This window comes from Pleurodeles waltl, chromosome 3_1, assembly GCF_031143425.1.
Source record: "Pleurodeles waltl isolate 20211129_DDA chromosome 3_1, aPleWal1.hap1.20221129, whole genome shotgun sequence".
NCBI classification, from domain to species: Eukaryota; Metazoa; Chordata; class Amphibia; order Caudata; family Salamandridae; genus Pleurodeles; species Pleurodeles waltl.
Window position 1 is genome coordinate 1,495,471,639 of NC_090440.1, and position 21,507 is coordinate 1,495,493,145.

The 21,507-nt window shown below is 44.6% G+C and overlaps 1 protein-coding gene across 1 annotated transcript in view; it reads right to left on the reverse strand.

Annotated features, from left to right (window-relative positions):
• LRP1B (LDL receptor related protein 1B) overlaps positions 1–21,507 on the reverse strand; it is a 4,500,992-nt gene that overhangs the window by 1,887,366 nt on the left and 2,592,119 nt on the right. Inside the window, exon 23 of the mRNA XM_069225083.1 lies at positions 5,662–5,907. Coding sequence (XP_069081184.1) covers positions 5,662–5,907 — 246 coding nt within the window. The remainder of the gene's footprint in view (positions 1–5,661; positions 5,908–21,507) is intronic.

Below are 21,507 nucleotides of genomic sequence, written 5' to 3' on the forward strand. Positions count from 1 at the left end.
CACATCATACATGCATGGTTCTCATATCTGCTGAGGCAGAAAAATCAGTACAAAAGCTAGAGAGATGTGCACAGAAGATCTCATGGAAGAGTAGTAAATGACTCCGGGACATGCAGGGAATACGCCTCCTCAGAAACCTAACAAGATAATTTCACTTCCAATCATGCTGACATGAAAAATGGAAAGAATTCCTTTTTGTCAATGCCTTCATCATTGCCTCTTGTTCATTACCTGCCTAAATGGTTGAACCTCAACATGGATAAAAAAGCTATTTTGATCTTTGTGGCTAGAGGTCTTAGTGGAACAATGTGGTTCATTCAATCTTTCATAGTTTTAGCTGAAGTAAGGTCTTTGGATGGCCCAATGGGAGCACAGAGTCTTGACAGTTCTTTGGCCATCGGCATGCAGTGGAGGGTGATAATATAGCATATACAAAGATGTGGGATTCATGCTCAGGATTACTTGTAATATACACCATAGATAAAGAGGAACACAAGGTACAGTCTTGTGGCATAATCTTGGCATTACTGATCAATGCAATGGTAGCTTGAGCCTGTGAGAGAATCCTAGGTGTCGAAAGACATGGAGGTTTGATGATACTTTGCCCTGAAGGTAGTTGGGTAGTATCCATTATTTCAGTGCTTGTGTTATCAGCCTATGTAACAGGAAATAGCCACTGAGGGAAGTTCTACCTCTAGGATGATTTAAATTTTATGTTCAAATTTGTACTTGGTAATTTGCAATAATTAAATATACATAGGTATCATTAAAGAGTAGATGAGAAATATTAGAACATTTTTAGATTCTTGGGTAGAAGTTGAGATAGAAGAGGGAAAAGGCAAAATCATGATAATGTTGGATCTTTCTGTGATGCATTGAAAAGTCCAGCCCATGATTATTCCTTGATTGCTGATGTTGTTTATCAACTAAATTAAGTTAAGGTGGAGTTGTATCTCAGTGGCAAAAAAAAGTCCTAGCAACAAGTGGAAACTAGAGTATTATGGTGTCCAGTTTCTTGGATTGTCTCAAAATAGGCTTTTTGATTTGTTGTTGAGTTGTTTTAAAAGAGGGTTGTTTGTAGTCAAAGAGAATGATGTGGTGGTTGCTCCAGGGTGCAGACTGATTTGCTTTTAAATTTTTATCATCCAAATTTGTACTGGGTAATTTGCAATGATTATATATACTTAGGTATTATTAAAGAGTAGATGAGAAATTATAGAAAATTTTTAGATTCTTGATTAGAATTTGAGATAGAAGGGGAAAAAGGCAAAAACATGATAATGTTGGATCTTTCTGTGATGCATGGAAAAGTCCAGCCCATGATTATACCTTGATTGTTAAATGTTTGTTTATACACTAAATTAAGTTTAGGTGGTGTTGTATGTCAGTGCCACAAGTACGTCCCAGCAACAAGTGGAAACTAGAGTATTATAGTTTCCAGTTTCTTGCATTGGCTCAAAATAGGCTTTTTTGATTTGTTGTTGAGTTGTTTGAGAAGCGGGTTAATTGCGGTCAAAGTGAATAATGAGGTGGTTGCTCCAGGAGCAGACTGATTTGCTTTTAAAGTTGTATTATCAAGCACCATGATGTCATCCAGCCCTATTATCAAAAACTCATACTGGGGTCGAGGCAGTTGAAGCTGTAGAAACGTGATACCACACTATTCGCCAACCAGACACACATTCAATGTCTCCCCATTGGATCAGTGCCTCTGAGACTCTAGTTTCCAACTCTATTACTCTCATAACGTATTTGTTGAGCCTTTTCTTAACATGGTCTAGTCTCAATTTCAGATGCTCAATTTTAGTATCTGTAATTTTCATACTTTCTTTCATCTTCTCAATTATTCTGGCCACCTCAGGTAGCACTTGGGCAAGTTGAGAATGTGCCTTTTTGTCTGAGAACTCTGCTCCCTGTTTTTTGTCAAAGTGCAGTTTAGTTTGTTTTTGATCAGTTCCCCCTTTTCATAGAGCTTAGGGGCATATTTACAAGAAAGTGGTGCACCAGTTCTAATGTGCCACTTTTCATGCGACCCCTCTGCCCCACATAATGACACCATGGTTATGCCACATATACATTATGGTGCACCATGGCGGCTGTTAGGACAATCACATCAAAATGTTTGATGCTATTAAGGTGCTTTGCTGAACTAATGTCAACAATGTTGATGCTAGTGCAGCATAGCACAGGGAGGTCCATTGATTAAAATGGGTCCGTCATTTTAACGCCTGCTCTGAGCAGGCGTTAAAAATTATGGAAAAAGTGGTGCAGTGAAATGTTGTAAATTTAAGTGTGCCATTTTTTCGGGCCTCCCTGCATCAGAATGCCCCCCTTGCATACATTATGCCTTGCGCAGGCATAATGTGACCGAGGGTTTACAAAGTGGCGCAATGCAAGCATTGCAACACTTTTTAAATACAGCATGGCAACCTTAACGCCACCTTAGCATAAAAAAATTGTTGCCTCGGGTGGCGCTAGGTGGCGTTACATGCTAATAAATGTGCCCCTTAGTGAGAAACACCCCACAGTGTTATACCAACAAGCCTACAGCTTAATGTTAGGCAACAATGCTTTGTAAAACCTATAATGCTCAGGCCGACATGCTTATGGTCGCCCTTAGGCAATCTACTGCGCTGCTGTTATTTCATGGCTCCATTACCCATTCATTTACAGTCAGGAGCAGTCCTCCCTCACCTCTACTTTGTGCTAAGATTTGCTGCAGTAAATGCCACCATGCACTCATCCGAGCTGGGGATAATTTGGGACCGGCTGCACATCTCCTGCATTTCCCTGGCAGACTGTCTATAACCTCAATCTGATATTTGAAGCACCAAACACCTGGTCAGACCCCTAACTTGGGTCGCATCTTCAGGCATTCCACATGCAGCTGGAATGTCTTTACCATGACAATTTATAAGGGCTGCCTGAAATCACTGCTCAATTGGGCATCACAGCTGCCTCTCCACTGCCTCTGAACATGCAGCATAGAACTCTGAACATGGAACATGGAGTTTATTGCCTGGGAGTGGCCTGATACACCTGCAGTAGCAGCACAAGTAGTGCCTTTCAGGGCCTCGTGTGCATCATGGATTCCAGCCGCTCTTGGCTGTTAGCTGTCGTTCTCAGAGAGTAACGTCATCCGTCAGCAGGCTGCTTGTGGTGTCTGACCATCTGCCCAAATGCAACTCAGGCAACAGCAGTTATCCCTAGGGTCAGGCCTCCCCAGTCTTCAAAGACACTCACCTCAAGACAGGCCCACATCTCATGCCCTCCTCCTCTCATAACTCAATTTGGCAACTAAGTGTGACTTGGTTGTCTTTTTTCCTCTTTGTCAGGGTGTCATCTCCACATTCACAGATGTGGATGCAGTCAATGCATTTCCGGGAAGTCTAATTTTAGCTGCTTAATCAATCAGGCCGGGACAACTCCACTAACAGGCAGCTATCTGCAGGCATGGCTCTTTGGCGCCCCTATTTCAGAATGTTGGCAAGTAGATTTGGCATGTAGAATTCATTCTGTGTTGTAATTGGAATCCATTGGATCGTAACGCATCTATCTGTTATAGTGTAGAGTATTTGGAAAGCACTTTAATCTTGCCTTTGCTGGGATATCTGATGTGAGAATCAATAATACATGCTGAATGTCTTTCCTGGTGATCCACACATGCCCCCTGGCTGGGATTTCTTTGCAGTCATCTTCAATTGTTGTTTCTGAGTCATATGAATGTTTTTTCATTTTTTAATCTTGAAACTTCATGTTGTGTTTTTTTACTTTCTACACCATGATACACTAGAGCATACTGTGCACAACGAAGATTGGAAGGACTGTTGTAGCATACACAAATACACATAATCATAAGTATAAACCTTCAAGTTCTCAAAATCAGAAGTATGGCATTTCAATCAGGTTTCTGGTAGCATGAGATAACGATGGGTTATAGGCCATTGCCCAATCTAAAAACAATTTGCATTTGTTCATTTAATTTCCTTGCACCTTCCTGACATCAGAAGTTGGTGATGAAATTCAGTGAATACCACAAGCATTTGCTCTGCAGCACATCCACAGGCCACACATCACCACTGACATTTTTGCAGACAGATATAAAACAGAAATACAGTGTCCACTCATTGACAGAAAAGTTAGTGTCATGCAATATATGTTTTAGTGTGAACAGTAAGCATGTAAGATCTTTCTGGAAGGGGAGATCAGGTAAATGAACCACTGCAGTCATGAATTAGCATCACATTTCAACACAATCATTTTTTTTTGTAAATCATTTGTTGGCGCAAGGACTTAGTCATATCTCTGCATTGGCAATCCGTATCAATATCCAGTGGGCAGGTAGTTATCAATTCTGAAAAGTATCATATTGAAATAAAAATGCTTTCCTGTAACAAAAATATAATCTATTTGATATATCACTTTCAAGCCAATCTTTACTGATTCATAGGAATATCTGCAAAGACCTATTGTGAGGTATCTACATCTAGAATGCTTTAATCTCTGTATCTCCTATATCTGAGGTCATGTTCCTAAAGAGCAGGTATTACATCCCTAAAGCCAGAGGAAAACCCTACGTAATTTCATATACATTATTTGCTATACCTCTTTTAGGGCCTGCTTGTTTGTTAGTGTCTAGGTGCTTTCTATCACATTCGATAAATAACTTTAAAATGGGGTAATTATTTATTGTTTGTGATAAATAGCACCTATTACACTTTTATTGGGGAATAACATGCAGATTTTTGTGCCTCCCACAAAAAATTTGCTAGGTATGGTGAATAACATATACTTTTCTCCTGTTAAGTTCAAAAATATTTGACCTGCTAAAATGTAATAAAGGTGAGATATTTAATCTAATCTATAATTACCGGATGCATTCAGTCTTATTTCTGGCCCTTGCGCAAAGAGACAAATACTCATAATCAGTCACCTAGTGTTAAAATGCTACTGCTTTTATACATTGTACAGACCAGTCTTTGGCATACTATTACAAAGATATATGACATAATTGCATGGCTTCAATGTGTGCTCCAAACTACTTGGGACAGAGCAAATTACATTAAAAATTGATTATTTTACAAATTGCTTTCCCAAATGTACTATTCATAGTTGTATTTGTTTTTGATTTTGGCAAAGCTTCCACTTTGTCTTCCCTCAGTCAATATTTTAAAGATCTAGAATAAGATCTTTACTCCTTGACAGTTAGTGGACCTGCCTTCTAGATTTGCTGCAATAATACAATGTCACCATTGCCAATGCCATTTGGCTCCGCTGAGCATGATTTAAATAAAACCAGCAGAAATCTGATGAACCAATAAACCATCAATTCAGTTTAATTCACAAAGACAGAAACCACATCTAGTCTGTGGAGGACATATTCAAATTGATACAGGGGCATGAGCATGATTACCCTATGGATTAAAGACGTTTTTTGTCTTCTAGAGCATTGGATTCAGCAGAATTGTGTTACTCAATGGTATATTGAAAGTGTCTGAGACTCCCTCTTAAGATAGTTGCGAGGTTATGTCTTTTAAGAAATGGAAAGTTTGAATATCTGAATATTAAAAAAGGAAAAACGTATATTCAAACAAATGTACAGTTCAATCATGTTATATCATCTCAGGGACTAAAATGTATTTTATGAAAATAGTAACTTACCAATACTGGTGCAACTTTCTCCGTCAGGATTAAGAGTCCATCCATCATAACAAGAACACTTCACAATATTTTTGTGTTGCTCACAAACTTGACTGCATTTAAAATGTTTAAAACAATAATCCAAAGCTTCACATGTTTTGTTGTCTAGTCTCAAAATCATTCCCATTGGGCAGGAACAGATGATCCCTCTTGAAGGAACAACACTGCACTGGTGACTGCAGCCTCCATTATTTAGATAGCATTCATCTAAAAACAATGAGTACAAGTTGTTTGTTAAAAGAAATAAAAATGGCAGACAATGCACCCATGCATATGACTCAAATTAACATAACGCAATTATTTAATCCCATAGTCGCAAACTGTCTAAGTGATCAGAATCCTCTACGTTTGCAATACGGACCTTTTCAAGAATGAAGGACTTCAGCTCAACTGGGCAAAGTTTGATCATATTAGTTTTAACCAGAAAATCGTCCATGATAACATAGAGAACATTTTTGCATGTTTGGATGAGGATCTTACTGACTGCTCAGTTATAATGGAATTCAACATTTTATGTGGGCGATTTCGAAAGATTTGGTTATTCATAATCCCCGCCCTAGGATCTCTCTGCATCGCTGGTTCAATGCCGCCCGCTCTGCCATGCACAAGCATCAAAGGCGGTGCTCAACAAGTCTCCTCACAATCCTGTGGATGTTAAAAAGGCTAGGCGTGACTATCAGTCCACCGTGGAAGGAAGGAAGAGGTCTATAAGAAATAAGGCCAGGGAAGAGCTGGCCCTGGCCTCATCCTTTAGGGATAATGCAAGGTTTTGGGGTATCATAAATTATCCTTATTTTTCTGAGTGTGCCACACCAGACTGGAAGCTTTAATCCCAGAGAACCAGTGGGTGACACGCTTCAAAGGTATTTTTCAACCAAATGAAGGTGCCGGGCCCCCTGGTTGTTTCCCTCAATCAGAGCCAGTCCTAGTACCCTTGGACTCCTCCATAGAAATTAGTGAGGTACTTTTTGCACTTGGAAAATCTACTTCTGGAAAAGTCCCAGGTCCGGATGGGGCCTCTCTTTATATTTTTAAATCAAATATAGATTTATGGGCTCCAGTTGTGACAAATGTCTTAAGAAGTGCTGTGGTGGGAAAATCCCTGAGTTATGGAAAACGGCCATCTTTGTCCCCATTTTTATAAAGGGAGATAAAACGTGCCCGGCCTGTTTCCCTCAACCAGAGCCAGTCCTAGTAACCTTGGACTCCTCCATAGAAATTATTGAGTTACTTTTTGCACTTGGAAAATCTGCTTCTGGTAAAGTCCCAGGTCCGGATGATGTCCCTCTTCATATTTTTAAATCAAATATAGATTTGTGGGCCCCAGTTGTGACAAATGTTTTAAGAAGTGCTGTGGTGGGAAAATCCCTGCGTTATGGAAAACGGCCATCTTTGACCCCATTTTTAAAAAGGGAGATAAATCGTGCCCGGCTTGTTATAGGCCGATATTACTAGAAGACACTACAGCAAAAATCCTGGGAAGGGTTATCCTCTCTCAACTTGAGACATGGGCTCAAGAGAATAAGATTTTAATGCCCACTCAGTACGGGTTCAGGCCGAGTACAGGGACTGTGAAGCAAATATTAAATCTAAGTTTGATTACTAGTAAACATGTAAAGGCTAAGGAAGGCACCATCCAAATGGCATTTATTGACCAGTCAAGCACATTTGATTTGGTTAATAGGGATAAATTATGGAATATCATGCAGACAGTGGCGGTGGATTCAGATTTGCTCATTTTATAGGGGCGTATGCACCCTGACCTCAAAGTATTGGTCTGATATAGCCCACAAGGGGAATTAACGTCTCCAATAAAGTCAATGAGAGGTGTTAGACAGGGTTGTATTTTAGCACCTTTTTTGTTTTTAATTTATAATAATCGCATCACAGATTATTTATCCCAGGTAGGGGTGGACGTCCCAAAGGTGGGGGATCATTCCTTGCCAAGACTTTTGCATGCGGATTATGCTGTTCTGATTGCTCGCACTCCAATTGCACTGCAGAAGCTATTAGATCTTTTTACTGAACATATGGAAGGTCTAGACCTAAAAGTAAACCATTTGAAATCATACACCATGACTTGTAGGCCATTATGCACAAAATCTATGCAATTTAGAATGGGTGGTACCATTTTAAAACATACAAAGGATTTTAGTTATCTAGGTATAATTTTTAGCTCTTCCCCAGGGTGGAAACCATATATTTTTGCAAAGCACAACAACTGGAAAGGAATGTGGAGGGCGTCTTTCGATTTGCTAGGTCACTAGGCCACAAACCTCTGGCAGAGATGCTCGCCCTGTATAAAGCTAAGTACTGCTGCAGCTATTTATGGGGCAGGGGTTTAGGGTTACTTAAAATCAGATAATCTCTGATATATAGAGAATGCCTTCACCCGAGATTGCTTGTAGTCTAAAAAAATACAGCAAATTTGATATGTCATGAGGAGTTTGGCCTCCCTTATATAACCGATCAAATAAAAATCTTGAAACTCTTATTGTGGATAAAGAGTTGGCAAAAATCAGAAACAGCATTAGTCAGAGCCTATATGTTAGATTGCCTAGCTCTTGAAAATGTGAGTAAGATACTGTGGTTGACGTATGTAAATTTGAGCCTTCAGAATTTAGGTTTATTTGATTTATGTAACTCCCCCCGAATGTCTTCCAAAGAATGCCACGCTCATTGTGAAATCTAGGTATGCAATCCACTGTGGGGAGGAGAGGTTAAGAGGTGTTCAGGACATGAAATCGGTGGATCTTTATTTGCAGACTGTCAGGGTTAAAGCCCTAGAACCATATTTGGGATAGATTGAGAAGTCAAACCACTGGCTGCTTTTAACATATTTTAATATGTTTTATTTAACATATTTTAGACTCAATCTGATTCATTTTAAAGTAGCTTCCCCCTTACAATGTTTTTAGCTGTGGCACCTACTCCCTTGTTATTGTGATTATGCCATAAAATAAAGCACTTGTCACTTTATTTTATTTTGTCCACTTAATGCAGGTCCAAGAAGGATCTTTCTGATTCCATTGTTAAGTCAGGGGGAGATTAGACAATGGAATTTCTACAGAACTTAACTACGATTGATTTGAGCCATGCTGTGTTAAATTTTATTGAGTGCAATTCGAATTAGAGACCGGTATGAGCTTTAAATTTAACCTGAGATTTTAATGTGAAAGACCAGTAATTCCCTCCTGATGTTTTGGAATTTTATTGTTAGTGTTCTTATATGTTTTATTGATTTTTGGTGTTATTCATATAAACGTTTTCATGTTGTGTGCTGTACCACCTTGCTTTTTAGGGCTTATTGTAAAAAAGTTGTTGTGCCTGACTGGATCCCATAGTGCAGGTGAAATAAAAATAGTTTATTGTAAAATTCAATTGTAAGAAATTGTGTTGTTGGTTGATTAGGGCGTTAGCCCAGGTCAAGCAGCAGCCACAATCCTATGAAGAGTGAACCACAAAAAGTCACTAAATGAACCTGTGTTTAACCCTGGGTAGCTTGGCAGAAAAAGCAGTCAAGCTTAACTTAGAGGCAATGTGTAAAGTATTTATGCAGCACATAAAGAGTAATAAAGTTAGATGACACCAAAACAACAAAACACCCAAACAGTAGAACCAGAGCTATTAATTTAAAAAATTGTTAGTAAAAATGAGTGCCTAAAATATATAAGCGGCATCCGCGGATAACTAGTCACGCGAACCTGGGTCAAAGTGAAAATAGGGCTGATCGAGATGGAGTGCAGGTAGGATACAAGAAGTGGATTGCGCCCCGTTGGTGCTTACCTTCAGAGAGAGAAGAACTTTTTTTTTAAATGTTCTGAAAAGGTAAAGGTCAGGGGGGGGCATCATCATCGGGAAGCCCCTAAAGGAAGTTGAGGGGAAGATTTCTATATTCAGACTTAGTCTCATTTTTTGCCAAAAACCTCCAGCAGGGTGAGGCAGGAGGTTATAGCTGTCAAAGGTTTTAGGAGGCTGGCTACCCATTTGGCAAAAGACCACTGAACAGGATTTGTTACTGTGGAGAAGAATGTAGCCGGTTGGTCTTTGTCTTCCCTCAATTCTCAGAGACTTTTTTAGCCAAAAAATGTTGCAGTCCCAAGTTTTGGATTTTGGCTACATGGGCACCTTTCGCACTATTAGCAAGGGTCCAGGACTGGAAGGGTGCCAACTTGGGGGATTAAGATTCACTCAGCCAGGTCCAGGTGAGGGACCAAAATGGTGGGAGCCTTTCATGTTTCATTAGCTGTGAACAGGAGTCCCTGGAGTCTCTTTGGTAGTTCTGAGTTCAGGTAAAGAAGCAGGGTTTAAGCAGCAGGACAGGCCCCTGAGAGTTCAAGGCAGGCTGTGGGCAGCAGAACAGTCCTTTCAGGTGCAGCACAGCAGTCTTGTGGAGTACACAGCAGACTGCAGCAGCAAGTAGTCCTCTGAGAGTCCTCCGGAGGTCCAGAAAGTGAACTGAAAAGTGGGTCAGAGAGACCTATTTTATACCTGTTGCCTTCTTTAAAGTAGGAGAAAATTCTTGCAGTTTCTTTTTGAAGTAGGTGCACTGTCTCCAATATGACAACAGGGCCAATGCAGCTGTGTATAGGTCTTTTAGTAAAGGCAGTGCACATCCTATTCAGTTTCAAGTAAGCCTGTGCCCAGCTCTAGCCCAACTCTGCTAGCAGAAGGCCCATACAAGCACAACTAGCCCCTGTATTGTGTGACTGTCTGGGAGGAATTTACCAACTCTAACTGCCAACTGCATCTAGTCATGTGACCAAGGACAGGCTGTAGTCACCAAATGGCAGAGGGCAGGAAAATGCCACCTTTTTAAACTGGCATTTTAAAACTGTAATTTAAAACCATAATTTACCATTAAAGAGGATATTTAATTACATTTTCATAGATACCAAACATGAACTGCCCATTTGTCCCCAGTCAAACGTTGGCATTTATTAAATGCAATAAGGCAAACCAATGTCATCCTATGAGGCAAGTAGGCCTCCCACTAGTAAAAACTAATTTAGTTTTTTTTTCACTACCATGACATGTAAAACTTAAAAGTACATTTCCTGTACTGTGGGCTAAGTAGGGCCTACCTTAGGGGTGACACATCTAATAAAAGTAGGCCTTGGTGGAGTTCATTGAGTTCTGCTATGTTGAACTCTGAAAAGTGACAAAAAAACTGTGGCACTACCTGTAGATCTGAGAACGGTGTAGTTTGGGTAAGTCACACTGTTCGTGCTGATTTTCAATGGCAGTAATTTCCACTGCACTGTAAAATCAGTGTAAATGGCATCACACGGAGTGCACAGGGATATAATGCCAAGTCGCATCAGCGATTTAAAACTGCATTCAGGCTGCAATGGCAGGCCTAGACATGTTTTAAGGAGTTACTGAAGTGGGTGGCACAATAAGTGCTATAAGCCCACTGTTAGCATTTAATTTACAGGCCCTGAGTGAATTAAATATGCCAGGTGTAAATCAAATTTATCATGTTTAGGGAAATTAGCACAAACACTTTAGTGCAGGTTAGCAATAGGAAAGAGCACAGAGTCCCAAGGCCAACAAAAATGAATTTCAGCAGAAACAGTGGAGGAACAGGCAAATAGCCTTGGTGTAAGACCAACCTAAAGCTGACAGGTCTAACAGCAATCAGTATGTGATGCGTATATCTTTGTCTATGTGCGTGAACCAATGAATTCATGATGTTACATCATTAGGAAATGTGGAATTTCAGTGAAATATTCACATATCTATATTTTTTTCTCAGGATAGGGGAGAACCATAGACAAATTATTTCACATTTCTATACATGTGTACATCTGGCCATGATACATAAATAACATTGGTCAAGTTGAACTTATTGACCCATCAGTGGCATTTATCAGGGTGGACCATTTAATTCCCCTCAAACATTTGTCCTAAAGAGTCCATACCACCCTATTACTGGCCAAGCACTTGACCCCCTTCAGAGCAGTTCCAGTCTGTGACTGTCATCCGGAGCCATAGGCTCTTGAACCCCTGGGTTAAATTTCTTATTCCAGCAAGATTGACTTTCTTCAATAGGTGGAGTCTTGACAGGTCCAAGAATGGAGAAACTGTTCATACAATTCAAATTATTTTTTGTTGCCACCCTCAACTGTGTTTGGAAGCACATTCTCTTTGCCTTATAGTAAAAAGACCTAGAAGTCACTGTTGCAAGATTGCAAATCATATCTGCCACCAGAAAAGCCTTTCTTCAGCTCCTTAGTCACTTCTTTATTTGGTTATCTCTCTCACAACCAGAGATGCTTCAACTGATTGTCTCCCAGTTGTATCTGACAACCTTGTTGTAGTTTACCCTAACTTTTTTGTCTTCTGAACTCCTGTTTCTCTGACCTCGTTTTCACTGGCTTAAGGACTCTGTGCACTTTACCACTGATAACCTGTGCTAAAGTGCATGTGCTTTCTGCTTAAAACATGGTACCAGTGGTTTGTCCCCAATTAGCATATTTAATTGACATATCTTTCTTGCTAGGCACAAACCTTCGTTGTTAATGCATACAAATCATCCCCAAGGACAGGGTATAGTATATCTGAAATGTAGGACATGTCCTAGTAGTAAAAAAACTCCTACATTTATTTTGCACAAATGCAAGGCCTACCTCTCTCATTGGATAACATTAGGATTACCTTATTACATTTTATGAGCACAGTTTTTAATTGGGAGGAGCTGGACCCCCAGTTTTGGTGTCTCTGGAATCATAATTTAAAATCACAACTCATGATAAAGTCAGATTTGAAATTGTAATTCTGAAAAATTCACTTTTAAAAAGTTGACATGTTCTTAGTTTAACCAGTGGTGTCTTCTGCCTGTCTCTGACAGCTGGACATTTGTACCATTCCTTTCATACAACCGCACACAAACTGGGCTGATTGGCCATCCACCGCCTGGTGTGCCATCATGGGTAGGATGGGAGGGAGGAGCTGACACTTACATTAGAATGGGCGATGCCTTCATCACACACAAAGAGCTGCATACCCCCTGTAGTGAGTCTGGAGCCAGGGCAGGAAGGGCAGGGACTTCAAAGGCCCCTCTTTGAAGCCTAAGTACTGGGCCTCTGACACCACCACTTCAGTTCACTTCTGGAAATGTGGTTACTCTGCCCGGAAGAAAGGATTGTCACTCTGCTGGACTCTGTTGGACTACTCCTCTGCTGTGCTGACCTGCTTCCTGCTGCTCTCCATGCCCCATAGTGAGAAGTATTGGATGTGAATCTCTCCAACCCAGAACCAAAGTGACTCCCAGGGTTTCCTGGCTTGCCTCCTGTTTTCTGAGGGACATAAAGACTTCCAACTCACTTGCTACAGCACCTTGACTTTGTCAACCATGAGTCTTGCCTTTCTACGCCAGAAATCTTGTTATGACCTCTAAACTCTCTTTGGACTCAAACTCAAACCCAAGCAGCACCAATCCAGTCCTGTGCCCTTGGAAGTAGATATAATGTGCTGCTTCAGTAAGAGTCGAAGCTTCACTGCTCTTGCGGGGGACAGAACCAGAGCTTCTCCCCTTTGCATGCATCAGAACCAGTGCAATGTATCTACTGTGTGGACAATCTCCAACGCATTGGCACTGCTGCAAGGCCAGAACCGGCACACTGCCTTCAGAATTTTCACAGCTTGGAGCCAACGCTGTGCCATTGCTGCCTAAGTGAAATAAGAGAATGTCCTATTCTGAGGGGATCAACTCTGGTGCATCGCCTCAGAGCCACTGCACCTTGTTGTCACTGCATCACTGCGGCTGTGTGGGGAAAATCAATGCATCTTCATGACTACCTGGGGAAAATTGATGCATCTCCTCTGCTGCTGGACCAGCGCATCACACATCTTCATGAACTAAATCCGGATTAAGGTACTTTTATTCAGCGAGTCTTACTGGGTTCCTGTAGCCAGCCCACCCTCAATTGCTGTTGGCCTGTACTTTTGACTTTGTCCTGTCCCAGTGTGTCCAGATACTGCACTTACTGCTTTAAAGCACCATTCTACTGTTTATGCTTTAGAAGTGTATATCTCAAGTCCTACTCATTGAATTTTTGTCATTTTGATCATTAAGTTCTAGTTTTCTAACCAGTTTTGTTATCTTTTTGTTCGGTGTTTTCACTGTTTGGCTGTTTGAAGTGTTGCGCAAATACTTTACACATTGCATCTTCATCTAAGCTTGCCTGCTCTGTGCCAAGCCACCAGGTTAATTTATTCTGTATATCTGAACTTCCCTGATTAGGGTTGGGGTTCCACTTGGACAGGGTGCAAACCTCTGCCAACCAGAAATCCTAATCTTAACACTGCCCTACTTTAACTGCAGTCTGTCTGTATTGGAAGTTCCTGGAAATTAATTGGATAGGCCATACCAGGCATCTCCAAGTCAAACAGGAAGTGCTAAACTATTGATACTAGCTAATTGGTTAGCAGTTAACACATATCTTCTCATCCTGGTCTCAAAGACATGGTATTGTCTTCTCAGTCAGGGTCATTAACTCTCCCAGCAATGGATGTGTATTTCACCTCTGGAGGGATGAGTGGCAAAACAGATTATGGGACAGTTTTAGCTTGGTCAGCACAATTAAATTATTTTAAATAGTCCTTTCCAATAAAATTATCAAACATTTGACCTAGCTTAAAATTGGATTTTGAAAAATAAGTTAGAAAGACCTTTAAAGGTATTTTCTAGTATTTTCCCACATAAAAATAGATAATGAAGATTTTCAAAGGTAGACTTTAAGGGTCAAATGAATATACGAAAATTGGCTTTTCCTATTTTCCCATGAATGTGACACTGCAGTACATTGTAATTGGAGCCCAGCTGGATCATAGTCATGCTTCAGGAATGCATGTATTTTTGTCTTTTAAGTGGACAGCCACATAAGACATTTAGGCGGTCATCATGAACATGGTGGGAAAGACCGCCGACAGCCGTGTCGGCGGTAAACAGAATCCCGCTGTTAGAGGTGAATAGAAACCCGTCATATAATGAACGCAAAACCCAATCCCGCCCAAAATTCCCAGACCACCACTCCTCGCCATGACTCTGTTGGCGGGAATCATTCCACCCACCCCACCCCGCCACCACCAAGCACACCCACATTCCGCCCTCCAAATAACGATGCACAAATCACCTTGGCTGGCAGTGGAGGCCGGACGACCATTGGCGGCTGCAACCGCCACAGGCGGCAAGTGGACTCAACAGCAAGAAGTGCACACATTGGATAGGCATATCACCCACACACCTGACACACATCCAGAACCCCATAAAACACCCCCAGACACACCCCACAATCCCTTGCAACGAAAGCAGGACAAGAAGACGGAGAGCACCAGAGCCAGACAGCGAATGCCAGCATACAGGAGACGCACACCGACCCACAGAAGAGCACCCTTACCTCGCCCCCATTGCCGACACCATCCACCACACTCACCATGTCCCCCCAAAAAATCCACGCTTTACTGAAAGGGAGGTAAGGACCATGGTGTACGAGATTCTGAAGGTGGAGCCACAAATCTTCGGGCTCGAGGTGCAGCACACACCTATCGCTCGGAAATTGGAGCTGTGGCAGACCATTGTGAACAGGGTGAATGCAGTGGGACACCATCCACGCACCAGGGACGACATCCGGAAGAGATGGAACGACCTGCGGGGGAAGGTCCGTGGCATGGCATCCAGGCACCACATCGCAGTGCAGAAGACTGGGTAGGACCGCCACCAACACCACCCGACTACACCAACTGGGAGGAAAAGGCACTGGCCATCCTGCACCCAGAGGGACCCACAGGACTCACTGGAGGAATAGACTTGGGTAAGTCATCTACAATTACCCCATATACACCATAGCTGCAATATATGCACCACCCCACCCACACCCACCTGAACCTACACCCCACTCAGCCATCGCCCACCATATCCACCCCCCTGCATGACCTCAAACCCACTAACAGGGCCACATCACTCCTGCTGTGCACAGCCACCCACCCCTGCTTGTACCCACAATGGAACAATGCCCCACCACAATGCAACCCCACACTGGCACTAAATGCAATGTCACCCTCACAAAGGCACCCTGAAAGGCCACTGAAAGTAACACCAGCACACAATAGCCCAGTCCTGTACACCTCAAACCTACATGCATATGTAACAGACATGTCTATGTCCCCCAACAGGCACCACCACCCATGCAACCCTAACGGACGGGACAAGGAGCGCCACTGCCCTCCAGAGAGACAGAGGCACCTCACAAGACACTGGTGAAGGATCCCTGGACACTGATGAGCAGGCAGGCCCCTCACACAGTCTGGGATTCTCACCCCACCCAGGAAACCACAGTCTCACCCCTACCACCCAGTCAAGACCAGCAGCCCAGGGCAGGCGTACCCACACCAGTATACCCAGGGCACACACTGGTAGAACACAGCTACAGTGGCCACAGTCTCCCACTCCCAAAACCCAGGAAGGCGAGGGCCCCAGTGCAAGTGGCACTGCCAGACCTGTGCAGGGGACACAGGCACAGGGGGCTAGAGCAAGTTCAAGGGTCTCAGTGGGCCGGGGGGAGGCCACAGGATGAATGCAGCAGCCCAGGACATTATTTCAGAGGTATTGGGGGCCTACCAACATACCCAAGACAGGTTGGCACAGATTGTGTCCACCCTGGAGCAACGTCGGAGGATGAGGCAGGAACAACACCAACAGGCCATGGAGCAGTGGAAAGAGCACAATGCCACAATGGCTACCATAGCAGGAGCACTGCTGCAGTTGGTCAAAAGCCAGTCTGATACCCACACCGGACAATAGGCCCCCACAACAGCCCTCAACAACCAGCATCAGATGACCCAAGCAGCAGAAACATCCCAGGAAATACCCTCCCAAGAAACCCAGGGACCAACCATGTCACCTCAAGAAGCTCCACAGCAGACACCCAACGTACTCTTAGGTCAAGATATGGCACTGGAAACCCAGGTAAGAACAAGGCCCCCTCCAACAATTGACTCAGCTACAAATGCAAAGCAACCATCCCACCCATTTCCCAACAACACTTAGCTGAGGGCAATTTGAAGTACTGTTCGACAAAATGGACCCATCCATACTATCCAACAAGGCTGCCACCAAGTTGGTTTTGAGGACCCCGCACCCTTACGACTCCCATCACTGTATATAGCACAATTCACTGACATCTACCAATAAAACACATTTCACACTTGTAACCCTGCCCCCTGTCTTAAATTGTGAACAAAGTGGAATATGGATGCAACTGGCAGAGAACAACTTTATTGTCAATTTTGTGCATGATGGTAGTCCTATGTGCCCACATGGTGGCAAGGAGGGAATGCATACCATGCAGAAGTGGGCCATGTATCGCCTATCATGACCAACCCCCACTATATGACAGAGCACACTGACAGTATTAGTCACTAACCCCGATGACAGGCTTATGTCCGACACAGTTATTGGAAGTAGAGTTGTATCAGTTGGTTCCTGGAATTTACATCTTCCCCTTCCTCATCCTCACCATCACTCTCCTCACCTCTCTGAGGTACCTCATCAGGACCTATAGCACCCTCCACATCCAAGAGGGGGATAGAATGTCTCACTGCCACGTTGTGCAGCATACAGCAGGTCACCACTATTCTACACCTTATCATGCCCATAGGCCAGGGAACCCCCGAGATATGTAGACACCGGAATCTAGCCTTCAGGAGACCTATAGTTCGCTCTATTACCCTCCTAGTACGTCCATGGGCCTCATTGTAATTCCTCTCTGCATCCATCCTGGGATTCCTCACTGGTGTCAGGAGCCAATGCAAGTTTGGATAGCTAGAATCACCTAGTAAATGGTGCAATACAGAGCCGTCATTGTAATGTCCCTTAGTCAGACAGGCTGGTTTTCTGCAATGTGTCAGTTAGTGACAGGCAAACTTACCTACGATCCAACATCTGTCCTCTTGTAGGTGTTCCATCTTCTGTGGCACACTACTGTTCCTCAACACAAAGGAATCATGGACTGAACATGGAAACAAGGCATTCACATGGGAAATGTACTGGTCTGCAGTACATACCAATTGGATGTTCATGGAGTGAAAGTTCTTCCTGTTTCTGTACACCTGTTCACTCACTCTTGGGGGGATGATAGCTATTTGAGTGCCATCAATGGCACCTATGACATGGGGAATGTTGGCAAAGGCATAGAAGTCAGACTTGATGGCAGTGAGGTCAGTACTTTGGGGAAACTTCACATAGGATTGCAGATGTTGTACAAATGCATTCCGAAATCTTGTCAGTACCTGGCTGAACATTGACTGTGAAAAACCAGTACCCATGCCCACTGTTACTTGAAATGAGCCCATGGCCAGGAAATGGAGTGGGGAGAGCACCTGCACTTCAGTTGGAATGGCATGATGATTACGATTTCCCAGAGTTAGTGCAGGATCCAGTAATGCACAAAGGTCCTGAATAGTTGCACGTGTGAGTCTGTAAGTGATTATGATCTGACGCTCCACCATGGTCCCCATATCCACAAGTGGTCTGTACACCGATAGTGCCCTTCCTCGCCACAAGGGTCGATACCTACAAGAGGTTACAAAAAGGAGTGATGAAAACACATACATAGGCACACTTGTCATCATATGTGCACGGCATTGTTCATTGCAGTGTCTCTACAATAACTGCTACCTGACAGATATACATGTACATCACAAGGAGGGAGCAGAGTATTTCATGTGTGCTACAATACTGAATGGACAGAGGCCTAGGTGCTTCATGTGGCTAGTAGGGCCTGCATTGTGAGTGTTAATTAATGGTAGATGCGTAGGTAAAGGCAAAATGTCTGCCCACTGTTGTTCTGCCCTTTCGTTGTGGAAGTGACCTCATACCACTAGCGGTTAAAGTCACAGCCTAAGGCGGTGTTTACTGCTGTTCGCACCCTCATTGGTTAACATGGATGCCAATGGTGAATCCTGGTGTATCATGATTGCCGCCGGCAGTGAAGGTGCACACCGCCGTGGAACGAACGCGCGTTCGTCATCGTTTGATCACTTGACTCCCTGATCTCGTACGGACAGGTACTCCACTCTGTGTACTGCTGTGGACTGCCTCTGGCTATGGATGTGCCACGTGTTGCAGGGGAAAGGTCCCTGGCCTTCACCCAGGAAGAACTGAAGAAGATAGTGGACGGGGTCCTGCCCCATACGCGAAACAGTTTGGACGGCCAAAGGTACAGGTGTGTCTGGGTTTGGAGGGCACTGTGTGTGTAATGGATGGTGTTGATTGGACATATGTGTGCACCTCTGAGCCTGCATGGGCCATGGTGCATGGCATTCTACGTGTGACTGTCCTGTATGTCTGAGAGTACTGTCCGTCCCATAGTGGACGATTAGCCAGCTGTTCCTATCGTGCAAGTGCCTGACCTCTGTGTTCCATTTCTGTGTCGCCCTTTTAGATCAGCACCCACCAGAAGAGGGCACATTGGCATGCCATCGCCAAGGAGGTGCAGATCCTGCGGGTCTACAACCGGCGGAGTACCCACTGGCGAAAGAGGTGGGAGGACCTGTGACGCTGGGTGCGAAAGATCAGTGAAGCCCAGCTGGGGAAGTCCTCCCAAAGTGGAAGGGGTGCCCGTCAGGCACTGAGGCACTCATGCGACAGATCCTGACGATGGCGTACCCAGACCTGGATGGGTGCTTGAAGGCTGCACAGCAGTCACAAAGGGGTGAGTACTCATTGACCATACTTCAGTCTGGAAGGATGTGTGGGTGTACAATAGGGCTCATGCTGCTTAGAGGCAGGGAATTTGACTGGTTTCCATCTACTGTATGTTCCCTAAAGGGTTTAGGGGTGTCCCTGTCAGGTTTCACCTACTTCTGCTCCTAAGGTATTTCAGGGGATGGGTGTAAAGCAGTATTCTGGTCTGTAGTCAGGGGCATGGCCATGGGCATAGTGAACGGTGCTGCCTGTTGGGTGTGTTTTCTGGGTGGGTGAATATCTGACCATTATGTACCTGCATTCAGCTATTTACAAGTGTCTCTCCTGTTTTGTCTCCCCATCCCTGTTCTCTTGTGTTGGTTTGGTACAGCATCAACATCAGGCGAGGGAGCTGAGGCACCGGCACGTGGGGAGGCAGCGGCCCACGGATCCTCCGAGGCAGAGATAACGGACGCCCAGGGGACCAGTGGGTGGGAGGGCGAGGGAACTTCCATGGGTGAGGCTACTACCACAGGAGGTAGTGACTCTGAGACCTCCTCCGATGGGGGCCCCCGGCGGTGGCGGACCCTAGTGCACACACCACTACTGTGACATCTTCCGCCACCCCCCATTCTATCACCACCCTCCCTTCTGCTCCCCACCGAGTTGGCTGTGCAGCCCCCACCCAGAAAGGTGGGTTTCTCCTTCGCCCCAGGCACCTCCTCCCCTGCCCCAGTCAGCCTTGCTGCCCTCACAGAGGAGGCTATTGACCTCCTGAGAACCATCTCTGTAGGGCAAACAACCATCGACCATGCCATCCAGGGGCTAGCATCAGAGGTGCAGCAGACAAATGCCTATCTGGATGGTATTCACGGTGCCGTATCTGCCCTACAGAGATCTTTTCAGGTTCTGGCCTCCTCTTGGATGGCAGCCAGTTTCCCTGGCCATTCCGTCCCCCTCCAACCTCCTCTACCCCTTCCAGCACCCCACTTCCTTCACCAGTCCAAAGCACACATTCAGACACGCTGACAGGCACATCAACACACAAGAAGCACACTTCAAAACACCACACCTCCCACCACAAGCATTCACACAGCCAACAGACACCTGCACACACAACAACGTCCAATTCGCCCAGTGTGCCCACCTCTTCGGCCTCCCTGTCTGTCCCCTCTACACCCTCATGCACTGCACCTTCACTCACTGTTAATGCTCCTCTTCCTGCACTCACCACAATAGCAGACAGCCATACATGCACCCCATACACCACACCTGCACTCACCACCTCTACTGTAGTTGACACGTGCAGCACACTCACCAGACTTCCAGACTCCCACACAACGTACATCCACACTAGCTGTCTATCTTCTCCCACTGTGTCCACCCCCCACCACCCAAGACACACCAACGCACCAAGACACCCACCCATCAGACATCCACCACACCACAGTATACTGAGCAGTCACCTGCACCCACTACACGCACCCATACACCCAATACATCCACTCTCTCTGCCTCCACTCCCACGCCCTCATCCACGCCCAACCCAATTGCTCCCAAAAACCTTTTCCTCTCCCATGCTGACCTTTTGCAACCCACCCAAAACGTGCCCGCCTCCTTGCCCTTTCCGCTCCTTCCACATTACAGCCCTCCCCGGTCCGCCCTTCACATTCCCGTGCCCCTTCTCCAGATAATAAGAAGGCCCAGACAGAGTCTAGGCCATCCAGCTCTACCCGAGCCAAACAGCCCCCACTCCCTTCAAAGGAGAAGCCCACCCCCATCCACCCTCCAAAAGAAAGTCAAAGGCCCACTCCAGTCGAAAATCCCCACCCCCACCACCCACTGCCCCCCTTCCGTGAGGTGCCTGGATCCCCATATGCTGCCCCATTATGTGGAGTACCAAGCACTTGTGGGAGTCAGGTGGGGCCCGTTGTGGCCCAGGACAATTGTGAATATACGGACTCGCCATTGGCCCTATTTGCACCGTTTGGCTCTGTGAGCTTGTGAATAACGTTTCTGTGTGGCCTGTGTTTGGGCTGCACGCCGTTAAACCCTGGTCATTTGTTTAACTTTTTTATGGGTGTGGGGATTTTGTATGTACTATGGTCAAGTCGCAT